The following is a 13,330-nucleotide window of genomic DNA, read 5'->3' as shown; positions in this document are numbered from 1 at the left end:
GCTCATTAAAGAAATGCTGGACTATCAAAGGAATGAGCTGCCTACGGGTTCCCAGGCATTTGTCCTTCCTCGCAGACCATAGGCAGGCCCCCAAGTTTAGGAGGCAGATATAGTCATCTATGGCATAGTGCCTAAGGCATTTTGACTGCTAACCAGAAGGCTGGTGGTTCACACCCACCAGCCACTCCTCAGAAGGAAGATTGGGCAATCCACTTCCGTAGTGATACCACCTCAGAAACCCAAGGAGGGGTCACTATGAGTCGGATCCAACTCAGTGGCAATGAGTTTGGTTTTGTATACTAATCCATTTCATAAGGGAGTAGATTTTACATATATATACACATACATACATACATACATATATAGGAGCTCTGGTGGCACAGTGCCTAAGGCATTTGACTGCTAACCAGAAGGTTGGCGGTTCAATCCTATCAGCTGTTCCACAGAACGAAGATGGGATAATCTACTTTCGTAGAGGTTTATTGCCTTGGAAACCCAATGGGGGTCACTCTGAGTCAGAATCAACTCCATGGCATTGGGTTTTTTAGACTTAAAAAAAAAAAAAAAAAGTGAAATGCCTTGCCTTGTTCCAACTATTCTAAACTTAGGTTCTTCCATTCATAGTGCCTTCTACTTCTTGGCCATTAAAATGGATTTCCTATTTGAAAAGTAAAAAACAATGCTTTTGCTTTTGTGCAGCTCTTTGAGAACTAAGGCCTGGTACTGTTTGAGGCTCTGTGTGGTAACAAGCCAACTCTTGCTCTCTCGTGACTTAACACCCAGATGCATATTCCTTCCCCATGATAAGCAAAAAAGGGAAAAGCTTAAGCAGGGAGACTGGAATCTCTCCAGGGACGAGACTGGAAGAAGACAGGGAGCAGTCTGTACTCCACGGATTGTTCTGGTAGAGCTGCCAGACAGGCCGGCTGCCAGAAGCCCAGGCCAGGATGTTTGTTTCTTCTGAGATGGCATATAATAACCAAGAGACCAGGCATTGGAGGCTGTGGTCAGAAAGGGGTCAACCCAAGAGTCCTTATTTCTGAGGAAGCTGTGAGGAATGAGGCACCTTCATGTCTGACTTTTGCCTCTGTGGTGAGGTAGCGCCATCACACCCTGCGTCTCTTCCCCTGAGCTCATTAAAGAAATGCTGGACTATCAAAGGAATGAGCTGCCTACGGGTTCCCAGGCATTTGTCCTTCCTCGCAGACCATAGGCAGGCCCCCAAGATCTCAGACACAAGATCCGGGAAACATGGAAAAGTCTGTAAGCTTCCGTGCCTCCTGAGGGATATACAAGACAGGCTTTGTGGTTTCACATGCTGCCCGCCCATTCCCAACACCACATACTTTTGCAGGTAGTCACCAAAACAAGAAATGGTAATCCCTTAATAGCATGTCACTGTTTATAACGTGCTTTAGGAGACATTATCTCATTTTGAACCTCCTTCCCACCACTTGGTGACTAAATGGGATGGCTGTTATTACATTCTCGTTTTACAAGTATGGGAACTAAAATTCAGAGAGATTAAGCCATTTTCCTGTACCCCACAGTTAGGGCTAAACCTGCCTGATTCATCTGAACAGGCACTGCTCTTTCCACTCCCAGGTGGAGTCCCTGGGTAGTGGAAATGGTTGACATACTCAGCCGCTCCCCGGAACATTGGACGTTCTAGTCCACCAAGAGAAGCCTCGGAAGAACGGTTTGGTGACCTACTTCCGAAAAATCAGCCACTAAAAATCCTGTAGAGCACAGTTCTACTTTGACACAAGTGGTTTGCCATGCGTTAGAATCAACTTGATGGCAACTGGTAATTTGTTCCAAACTCTGACACTCCTCAGGGTCACAGGAGTCTAAGGGAGGTGCCTAAGAACTGACTCCAGAAGTGAGGGGGGCAGAGGGTGGGCTCATCACGCCTACTTCATTCAGTACACAGCTGTTCTGCTTTTATCCTTTTTTTTCCCCCAAATGTTATGGTTTCACAAAAATATTGTTACTATTTAAAAAATGATACTATAAGCCCCCGCCATTCATTATGCTGCTTTCTACAATCTTAGGAAAACGTGCCATATTAGGCAAAAGGCTGCAAAACCTCTAAGCGTTGCCCTCCTTTCCACATCCCCACACACAGATTTTCCCTAGAGGAGGTGCAGTCAGGGAATGAGAAGCCGTCAGGACAATACCAGCTGCAGGAGTGCACAATGCTTAGAGTGGTTCTCCCAGTGTGGTTGTCTGCATCACCTGGGACCTTGTTAGAAATGCACGTTCTGGGGCCCCACCCCAGATCTGCTGAAGCAAAAATTCTGGGGGTGGGGCCCAGCAATCTGTGTTGTAACCAGGTCTCAGAGGAGTCTAATGCTCAATCCAGTGCAATAAACCCTAGGCTAGGGTTTAGACAGGAAGTACCACAAAGGATGAATCAGGCTACCCTGTGGCTCCAGGTATCTTGCTCAGCCTTCCAAGTCTCAGCCCTGACTCATTGTGGCCTCCCTTCCTTAGTGCTTTAGGCCAAGGCAAGCCACTAAAGAGGAAATGAAGATTCAAGTAAACAGCTGCAGATTAGACCTGCCCCTGTCTTTTCTGTCTTCTCACATGAGAGGTCCTGAGTGGAAGGCATGGGTCATGGCTTGAAGAGATGGATCTCTCATGGGTAAACACAAGTGATTCGTGGAAATGGTCTTGGTGCAGAAGCTGGGCTCCCTCATTCCCCTGGCTGTGGGGCAGGATAAATGGTGACCCTTCATTGTTTATGTGTACATTTCACAGAGCCCACACGTCATGGCAAAAAGGCCCCTTTAGGCTTGCACAAGAAGTACAGAAGACAAAGGTAAATACTTTTACATATGCAATACTGCATTATCAGTAATAACAAACATTAATCTGTGGGTAAATACATAGGTAGACTGGCAAAATGATCAGATATGGGTAGGCCAAAGGAAATATAGAAGTTTGGCAAACAGTATTTCTACATGCATATTTGTATGTGCTATAAGAATGTCCATATACATAATAGTGCTAACAGGGGGCAAAGTTATCATAACTTCTTAGCCACAGCCAAACACCCTGAGGGAGTGAGTCACTGGGCCTGTGGGACCATGGTCATGGGGGACATCAAGATCAGCTGGCATAACATGTTACACAAAAACATTGTTCTATACCCTACTCTGATGAGTAGTGACTGGGATCTTATAAGCTTGCAAGTAGCCATCTAAGATGCAACAATTCGTCTCTCCTCATCCAGAGCAAAGAAAAGTGAGGAAAATCAAAGATGTATGAAAACAATTAGTCCAAGGGACTAGTGAACCACAGGAACCTCAGCCTACACGACCCTGAGACCAGAAGAACTAGATGGTGCCCAGCTTCCACTGACAACACTTGGAAAGGGATCAAAATTGGAGATCCTGGATGGAGTGGGAGAAAAATGTGGACCTCAAAATCATAAAAAAAAGACCAGACTTATGGCCTGACAGAGACTGGTGAAACCTCTGAGAGTGTAGACCCTAGTCACCCTTCAAGCCTAGAACTGAACTCACTCCCATAGCTTAACTTCCAGCCAAACAGTAGTCAGGCCTGTAAAGTGAACAATTACACCAGGGAGATCCTTAGTAAAATCACACATGAGAGAACAGAAGGGCAGGATTTGTTCAGGAAGATAGCTCAGAGGTCAGGAATGCATAGGAAAGAAGGACACAGGGAAAAGGTAACCACAGAGAGGAAGTGAAAAAGAGCTTTTACAGTGTGGGGATTGCAATCAGTGTCACAAAACAAAATATATACAAACTGTTGAATGGAAATAAATTTACTGTCAACTTTCACTCTAATCACAATTTGAAAACAAACAAACAAACCTCTAGATTTAAGGTGAGTCCCATCCAGTAGGAAGGATATGAGAGGGACTGGAGCACTGCTGTGAGGTGTCTATGCAACAATCAGTCAGTCAGTCAGTTGATAAATATTTATTGTCTGTTATATAGCAAAAGAGCTCTGGTGGCTCAGTGCCTAAGGCATTTGACTGCTAACCAGAAGGTTGGTGGTTCAAACCCACCAGCCATTCCACAGAAGGAAGGTGGAGCAATCTACTTCCATAAAGATTTACTGCCTTGCAAACCCAATGGTGTCCACTATGAGGCAGAATCGACTCGATGACAGTGAATTTGGTTTTCTTGGTTATGTAGCAGACCCTTGCAACAAAATGTCTGCCCTTAAAATTTACAATCTAGTGGAAAGAGATGATAGGTAGATAGGCAGGCAGGCAGGCAGGCAGACGGATGGACGGACGGACAGATAGATACATACACACAACATACAGGCATACAGAAGATAATTCCATATAGTGATAAAGTCTTCAAAAATCAGGTAATGTATTAGAGAATGACTTGGAGAGTGGAAGCCACTGAAGGCAAAATGTGAGAAAAGACCTTGAGGTCTTTGTCTGCTATGCAAAACTCTGGGAGAATAAAGTGCCCGACAGAAGAAAATACCAAGTGCAAGTATCCTGTGCATAGAATGGACTTGTTACGCTTTAAAATCAGCTATTATGGTTATAGGGGGAGTGAGGAAGAATATGGTGGAATGTCAAATGAGCCATGATAAGGGGTCTGGAAGCCATTAGAAGGTTTTGTGTTCAATTACCATAATTTGCTTTCATTTTGTTATGTCTCTCAAGTCTCTCTCTGTTTTCATTAATGTATTTTAATTAATATATAATTTACCTATAGCCAAATGAACAACTCATAAGGACACAGCTTAATCAGTTTTATCTATGCATACAAACATGTAATCACCATCCAGATCATGACTTAGGCTTAGGCTCATTCTGTGCGCTGCTCAGAGAATGGATTGAGCACAGGTGGGCAAGAATGGAGGCAGGGATACCAGTGAGAAGCTGTTGGATTCTCTTCCAGATGAGATGGGGTTTAGAATAGAATGCTAGCAGTGGAGGTGGTGAGAAGTGGTTGGATTAGATTATATTTAGAAATAGAGGTGATAGGACGTGTTGATGCAGAGGATGTGGGGTGTGAAAGACAGGAATGAAGGAGTCCTTGTAGGTTGGTGGTGACTAACTCTATACTCATTCCCACTGCCATCGAGTCGATTTGACTCATAATGACCCCTCCTTGGGTTTCCAAGGCAGTATCTCTATGCAAGTAGATTGCCCAGTCTTTGCCCAGTCTGTAGGGTAGTGCTATTTACTGAGATGAAGAAGGACTTGGGAGAAGATTTGCAGAGTATTAGGAATCAATAGTTTTAAAACAAAACTCTAATGTTTGTCTTAGAATTGTGAAGAAACCCAAGTATCAAATGTATTGCTTCTACTCTCTCTGAGATATTTCCATCTAGATGTCCTAAACTTAGGTCAATGGTGCATTCAAAGCATGTAAGTATTCAAGTAGACATAGGTATACAATGCAAGCTATTGATATCAGCTAATACAACCACTTTCCAACTAAGCTGAAAATAGAGACAGAAATCAGGCCTGACTTCACTCTTTTCCTGCCTTTTAGATTCTGATGTCTGAGCCAGGGAAGTTGCTACAGAAAGTGAAGGTGTGGCTGCAGGAGTACTGGAATGTCACAGATCTCATAGCCATTCTTCTGTTCTCGGTTGGAATGATCCTTCGTCTCCAAGACCAGCCCTTCAGGAGTGATGGGAGGGTCATCTATTGCGTAAACATCATTTATTGGTACATCCGTCTATTAGACATCTTCGGCGTGAACAAGTATTTGGGCCCATATGTGATGATGATTGGAAAAATGGTAAGCAAGGTCTTCTAACTCCATGTTATAAGTCCTCAGAGAGAAGTTGTACTAATACCAAAAAAAAAAAAACTCACTGCCATCAAGTCAGATCTGACTCATAGCAACCCCTCCTTGGGTTTCCAAGGCAGTATCACTACAGAAGTAGATTGTCCAAGGAAGAAGAAAAAAATTCTTATTGGCCTGCTATCAAGGTCTAAGAGGTAGTCTGGTGGCATAGTATTTAAAGCACTCAACTACTAACCCACAGGTCAGTGGTTCAAACCCACTAGCTGCTTGCTCTGTGGGGAAAAGATAAGGATAATCTTCCATAAAGATTTACAGCCTCAGAAAGTTTATGAGGACGCTCTATTCTGTCCTATAGGGTCACTGGGAGCTCTGGTAGCATAGTGGCTAAGACACTTGCCTGCTAACCAGACCGCTGGCGGTTCAAACCCACCAGCCACTCCTCGGAAGGAAGGTTGGGCAATCCTACTTCCGTAGTGATACTACCTCGGAAACCCAAGGAGGGGTCGCTATGAGTCGGGGCCAACTCGACGGCACATAACAACAACAACAACAACAACAACAACAACAGGGTCACTATGAGTCAGAATCACCTCAATGGCAGTGGGTTTGGGATCTCAAGGTCTAAATGAGATTGCCCTAGGGTTATGTGGGATCTTTTGTTGTTGTTTGTTTGTTTTATATAACTCCTTTTGTGTGTTTGGGATTTTGATTATAACTATATGCAAAGCTGGAAAATTAATCATTACTCATTCACTTACTGAAAAAAAAATAAATAAAAATCATACATTTTATGCCAGGCACTGGGCTAGGAGTTGGGTATCTTTAGCTTCTTTGAAATTCAATTTATTTTGTATCTGAAATAGAAATAATAAATGCATATCTTGCATTTATTATTGCAGGGTTGCCGTGATTAGAAACACCACATGTTGAATGATCATTTCAGTATCTGTCTCGTAGTAAGTTGATAATTGCCTCTGTTATCATTATGTTCATATTATGTTCTTTAAAGTACAATGGAAAAAGTAAAAAATGATGAGCATAGCTGTTCTTCTGTATTCCCAACCTTTTTTTTATAAGAAAGCTTGGTATTTATACCACCAACATCATCTGGGGCAAATATCAACAAGCCTACTCTAGAGAGAAAAACTTGAATTCAATAAGTTTGAATTACTTACTTGAAAAGCTTCAGTTCAAATATGGAATTTTGAGTAGGGGGAAAAAAATATATATATATATAGAGAGAGAGAGAGAGAGAGATACTTGGAAGGAAGATTGGGCAATGTACTTCCTTAGAGATACTGCCTCGGAAACCCCAGGAGGGGTCTCTATGAGTCAGCTCCAACTCGACGGCAGTGAGTTATTTTTTTAATATATATATGTACATATACACATACCTATATATATATCTATATATATAATATATATTTTGTTGTTGTTATGTGCCGTCAAGTCGGACCTGACGCACAGTGACCCCTCCTTGAGTTTCTGAGGCAGTATCATTACAGAAGTAGATTGCCCAACCTTCTTTCCAAGGAGTGGCTGGTGGCTTTGAATCGCCAGCCTTCTAGTTAGCAGTCAAGTGCCTTAGGCACTATACTACCAGAGCTCCTTATAATATATGTGTGTGTGTGTGTATAATATATATATACACACACACACATATAGTATAACTCTATTATACTGCCTCTTATATCATTGTTTTCATACATTTAATTTGAGATTGTGGTGAAAGTTCCTGTGTCAAAGCAAGGAGTTTCAACCTAGAATCTGTGAATGGGTTTAGGAGAGAGGATCTACGGACCTTCCCCCCAATTTATATCTAAATATGTGTGGGCGTATGAATTTTCTAGAAAGAGAAGACAACCTTACGTGAGATTCTCAAGTGCATCTTCCAGTGGACTCAATGAAGGTGAAGAATGAAGATGTCAGCTGTAGTAGTGGCTCATGGTTTCCCAGCCTGGACTCTACTAACATTTTGGGCTAGATTAGTCTATGTTGGAGAGCTATCCTCTGCATCAAAGGACATTTAGCACCATCACTGACCTCTGCCCACTAGATGCCAGTAGCAGACCCCTCAAAATTATGACAACAAAAAATGTCTCTGGACATTGCCAAATCTCCACAGTGGGGGTGGGGAGCGGGCACACTCACCTGCTACTGAGAACCACTGTGTTAGGCAACTGCACAATCTGATCAGTTTCTTCTTCTAATTCATTCTTACCTGATTTTATTTTAACAAATAAAAACTGAAAAGACCCAAACAAAACAAATATATTATTCTAAAAGGTTGGGTCACATTTAAGTCTTGAAATAACTGAAGTCATACCAATGCAGCAAGATGATTTTAAAATCCACATCTATCATTTGAATAATGGCATACTTATCCCCAGTTTTGACTAGAATGAAATCTTACTAATGAGTGAGCAAGAGAAGCTTTCTTCATTTATTCTATCTTCTAACTCATGAATGACTTCATTTGTCAGTCAAGAAAAAGTAGAAAATGACTATGTTTGGGGACTTTGCTTCTATTCTGTGGGGTTTTTAGGATAATCAGGTCCATAATTGAGTCACTGATCCAGAAGGTAGGTAAAAGATGCATGTAGAATTTGTCAGAGAACCAGATGGACTGCCAGGATGGAAACTTACCAAAACACACCAGCCTCTCAATATCAGGAAGTCCCTATTCAATGATAAACAGCCAAGTAACTCACTATGCCATGGCCTAGGGACAGACAGCTGCTAGGATTCCTGGACACAACAATGATCAGGAGCCCATTTTGAAATTGGTTCTATGAGCATTTGCGTTTTAAAAGAAACAGTGCACCAAATGCCTCACAGCATGGAAAACCTGCGAACCCAGTACGATTCCAGCTGAACTGCCGGTTCCAGAATCACTTAACAGAATCCTGACTCCTTTCCATCAAATTCCACTTCTGAGTGGAATTCTCTACATAATACTACACTCACTTTCATAATCCAGAGTAAAAACAATAGTAGCGATCATTCACTATGTGCCAGATAAATGTCAGACATGTCGTTATCCTTCCAGTTCCATCAAAATCGGTTTTAGTGTCCTTTTGTAACAACTGAATACGCTGAGGCTCAGCAAGGGACAAAGACAATTCACAGTCGGCAAGCTGATCTCCTTCCAGTTGTAATGATGGCAATAATAACACATTAACATTGACAGAGAATTCACCATGTAAGTGTTTCACATATATCTCATTTAATCCTTACAAAAATAACATACCTTGTTGTTATTATCCCAGTTTCATATATGTACACACCAAGGTTAAACAGCTTTCTCAAGACTTCCCAGCACAATCAAGATGAAAACTTAGGCAATCTGTCCTGCAAGAACACGTGCTTAACATAGCATACTGTCTCCTATAGAATGCCTATTGCAAAATATAAAGATATTTACAGGAATGAGATGAAGATACTTCTCTTTATATTGAACCAACTGGAAAATTTAGCTTTATAAACAAAGGTAACTAGTCCCTGTTCTCACAAATAATACTCTGTTTCTGCATTTCACTCTGCCAGATTATGGTATTTGTATGGAACTTAAAACTTCTTTGAAGTATATGAAACTGAATGCTTGGAAAGAATGTTTCTTCTCTTTGGGTATTTGTTTGGACCCTTTGGATAACTATCACAGTCAATCTGAGAGGAAAAAATCCTGAGCAATTAGATGAGAACAGTTGATGTACTTACTGACTGAGTTTTGTTGGGCCAAACTGGCTCATAAATCATATGAGTACCGCCTTCCTCTCTTTCCCATCTTTTACTTAGTCTAAATAAGCATAACATTAGATTTTATTAGTGTTTGTTCATTGACTGAAATTTTTATGAATAAAAGATAAATGAATTTTACAAGATAAATAAGAGAACAAGCATGAGAAAACAGGAGACAGAAAGGTTTTCTATAAAACTGTTTTAACATCATTGATTTGCTTGCTTCAGGAGAGATATGAGATCACTGAAATGTGGAAGAAATAATAGTGAACTAGCATATATTTTTAAAGACAGTGAACAAATATGAATAAATGTGAAATTTTGAGATTCATAATTAGTTGCAAAGTCACACAATTATGTGAGGTAGATTCAGAAACTGCCTTGAAAGTTGATTAATTGACCTAATATATATAGAGACCTCAGGGTCCTAAGACATCCAAACCAAAACCAAACCAAACTCACTGTTGTCGAGTCAACTTGTCTCATAGTGACCCTTCCTTGGGTTTCCAAGGCAGTATCTCTATGGAAGTAGATTGTCCAATCATCCTTCTGAGGAGTGGCTGGGGGGTTTGAACCACCAGCCTTCTAGTTAGCAGTCAAATGCCTTTGACATTACGCCACCAGAGCTCACTATTAGATGGTCTGAAGCAAGGGACAGAAATTAATCTCCAACTAGTTTCAGCTTAGAAAGAATATACTGATTCATAGAAAGGGATGATGGAACTGGCCTTAGGGAGCTACAGTAACTAGAGACTCAAATATTGTCAGGTGTCTTTCTCTCTCATGTATATCTGCTTCATTCAGTCATATCATTTTCATTAGTGGAGACCTCAGTCTAACATCAGACACTCTGAAGTCACATCATTATAGAGAGGGAAAGGGAGCTTTAGGAGAAAAAAAAATCCAAAGAAAGGATCCAATTGGCCTGTTGTTTGCCAGATGCCTACCTCCTATCACTGTTGCCAAGGATGTTACCATGGTAAACCTAGCCTGGAAAACATACCTACCTTGTAGCCAGAATGGGTGGGATATGTTTCTAAAAGAAAGAAGAAGGTGGTGATGGGTTCTGTCAAGGCAAAAACAATAGTTACTGTGTCCTCATCTATTTTGGGTGATAAGAGGAAGGCACCTTGGCATATGAGAAACAGATCTCAGATAACATGTATCATGGAAACAAGGAAGGAAGAAAGGAATAAAGAAGAATAAGAAAACATTGTACTAGACTACAGTCCAGGGAATTTGGTAAATTTGTCAAGATGAAAATCCAGCATGTCAACAGCAAGCACAGGTATGAGTCATTAAGCTACAACTTTCTATACCTAAGAAAATACCTTCCGTGGCTATAGGATACCTTGCAGGAGAAGTAAGTATAGAAAGAGTGGGTCTCTGAAGGACTGGTTTATGGTGAAAGATCATGGAGTGGAAATGGGGCCACAAGAAGACCACCATATATCATGGATATCTGGTTTGTCCTAGCTTTGTTCACAGGTAATTATTACCTTGAGCTTTCCAACTCTTCATTAGCCTTTCAGAACTTAGAAAGGAAATGTATACTATTGCAATATAGTTCAACTATCCCGATTATAATTTTGCTAAGAGACCTTGCCTCCCTTACAAGCAGAGAAAAAGTTAGTGATTGAAGCTTCCATGCCAAGACTTGACTAGGTCCCATAGACAACAGTGAAAAACAATGATGTTCCAATGCATGTGAATTTGTTTGTTTGTTTGTTTTAAATGTTTTTTAGTTACTGATAATATTCAGTAGGCATTGGCTTCAATAAACAAGTATCTGAACACAACTCCCTATCTAAATATCCTTTATCAGCAGTATAGAAAGTGAACCTCCTTCAAAGATTTCCATCAATGTCAGCATTCACAGAAACACTCAGTCATATGGATTCTCTTTTGTTTCTCTCTCTGCTTCCCCACACCTTCCAGATGATAGACATGATGTACTTTGTCATTATTATGTTGGTGGTCCTGATGAGCTTTGGGGTCGCAAGACAAGCCATCCTCTTTCCCAACGAGGAGCCATCATGGAAACTGGCCAAGAACATCTTCTACATGCCCTATTGGATGATTTATGGGGAAGTGTTTGCAGACCAGATAGACCGTAAGCAAGTTTATGATTCTCATACACCAAAGTCAGGTATTTAACTTCAATTGGGTCATGTCTTTTTTCAAGTTCATTTGTTTGTTCTCAATAAATGGCTCAAGATAGAGGACTGATTCCTAGCTTGCTATCTTGGAGAAAAAAGGAAAAGGAAAAGAAGGTGGATGTACAATTTTAGCAGTCATCCTCAGGTGTTTCTTCAGGTATGTCCTCGATGTGACACAAATCAACATCTGGTATGCCAAATTTGATCAAGAAATGATCATATTCTGAAAAAAATCTAAATTCTGTTGGGATTTAAAATCCTAGGGCTATGTGTGGAATATTTCAGTATCAGGAATATATTCTATCACTGCTCCCCACTCCTACCCCTGTCCCAGTTTTTAAAAATTAAATCTTGGAGTTTGACTTCAGAGCAAATAAATAATTTTCAATTTTACCATCAGAATTCAGAAAGAGGGCAAACATCTGCATGATGTTTTCCTTGCATTGGAAATTATTCTCCAATTCCCTTTCCCACTGTCTAAATTATGTGCTACTGAGACCCATAGGAAGCTAGTGTTCGTTGCCTGGAAGTATGGAAAATGCCTTAGGTCATAAACTCAGTCACTTGCTGTACATGCCAGGGAAAAAACAGTATCTGTATTATGAAGTGATTCAATGTGGGGAGCAAGAAGCAGCAGACCCATTTTGCACCCTAATAGATGCTGATTCTCTAAAATAAACACTCCTCTTCTATTGAGTTTGAAGATAGTTGTATCCCACTAGTCTATTCCAGGTTTTATTTGAGCCCAATGTCAAGACACACTAGGCATTGGGAAAGTATCTGTGAAAAAAGCATCAGGAAAGAAATATCTTTCTATGTAGAGGAGTTGGATCCCAGGAGCAACTATTTCTTATTTTCCCTGAGGATTTAGCTCTAGAAATAACATCCCTCCAACATTGTTGAATTAACATTTTCAAACATTTTTTGCTGACAGGCCAGCCATCTCAGCCCTGGACTATAGACATAGATTAGTGTTACATAATCAGATAGTATAGTTTATTAAGAGCAGGAGCAGAGACTAGTCAGCACACACCTCCTTACACCTCACCCCCACCTTCCAGCCCCTGCCAGTGTAGACTGAGACCAGAAAAATAAGAGAAAAAAATTCCTAAGGATATGAGTCCCAGGCCTGTGAAGAGAGTATGTACCTACTCTGGCAACAGAACACACTAGTACGTCATTGTTCCTTCCTTGATATATTTTGAACAAATTTCCTTCTTAAAATGAATTATCTGAGGCAAGCAAGCCTTCTTGGAACCCCTTAGTTGGGACAAATACTCATTTCAAGAGACTCAGCCAATTCGCTGAGGAAGAATGTTAATCGTCTCCCAGTTGTAATGTCTTTGTATAGCCTTCACCAAGACAGCTCTCCAGTGACGGGGGAAAATCCTTTTGAGTTCCTCCTTTCAAACGGTCCCTCAGGGCAAAACAACACTTAAAAAGCCCACCAATGATCATTTTCCTCAGAGATTAAATGTGCTGTTTTCCTTCCTAAGAAATTGCTTTCCTACTTAGTTAAATTATTTTGCCTTTCCTGGTTTTCTTTCTTCCCCCAAATGAGATGAAGAATCCAAGGGTGTGTTGAAAATACAACCAACATTCTAGGGTGAGAGGAGGAGGGAGGTGTAGGTATGTTTTATAAATGGGATTCTCTCTGTCCCTCTACAAGTG

General features: G+C 40.9%; 1 protein-coding gene across 1 annotated transcript in view; it reads left to right on the top strand.

The window, feature by feature from the left end:
• TRPM3 (transient receptor potential cation channel subfamily M member 3) overlaps positions 1–13,330 on the top strand; it is a 1,151,180-nt gene that overhangs the window by 1,060,086 nt on the left and 77,764 nt on the right. The window contains exons 24-25 of the mRNA XM_042780585.1: positions 5,502–5,753; positions 11,439–11,613. Of these exons, the coding sequence (XP_042636519.1) occupies positions 5,502–5,753; positions 11,439–11,613 (427 nt within the window). The remainder of the gene's footprint in view (positions 1–5,501; positions 5,754–11,438; positions 11,614–13,330) is intronic.

This window comes from Orycteropus afer, unplaced genomic scaffold (genome assembly GCF_000298275.1).
Source record: "Orycteropus afer afer isolate SDZICR_OR568_19922 unplaced genomic scaffold, OryAfe1.0 scaffold00005, whole genome shotgun sequence".
NCBI lineage: Eukaryota > Metazoa > Chordata > Mammalia > Tubulidentata > Orycteropodidae > Orycteropus > Orycteropus afer.
Note: the sequence above shows the minus strand (reverse complement) of the source record. Positions and strands in the feature narration are given on the sequence as shown.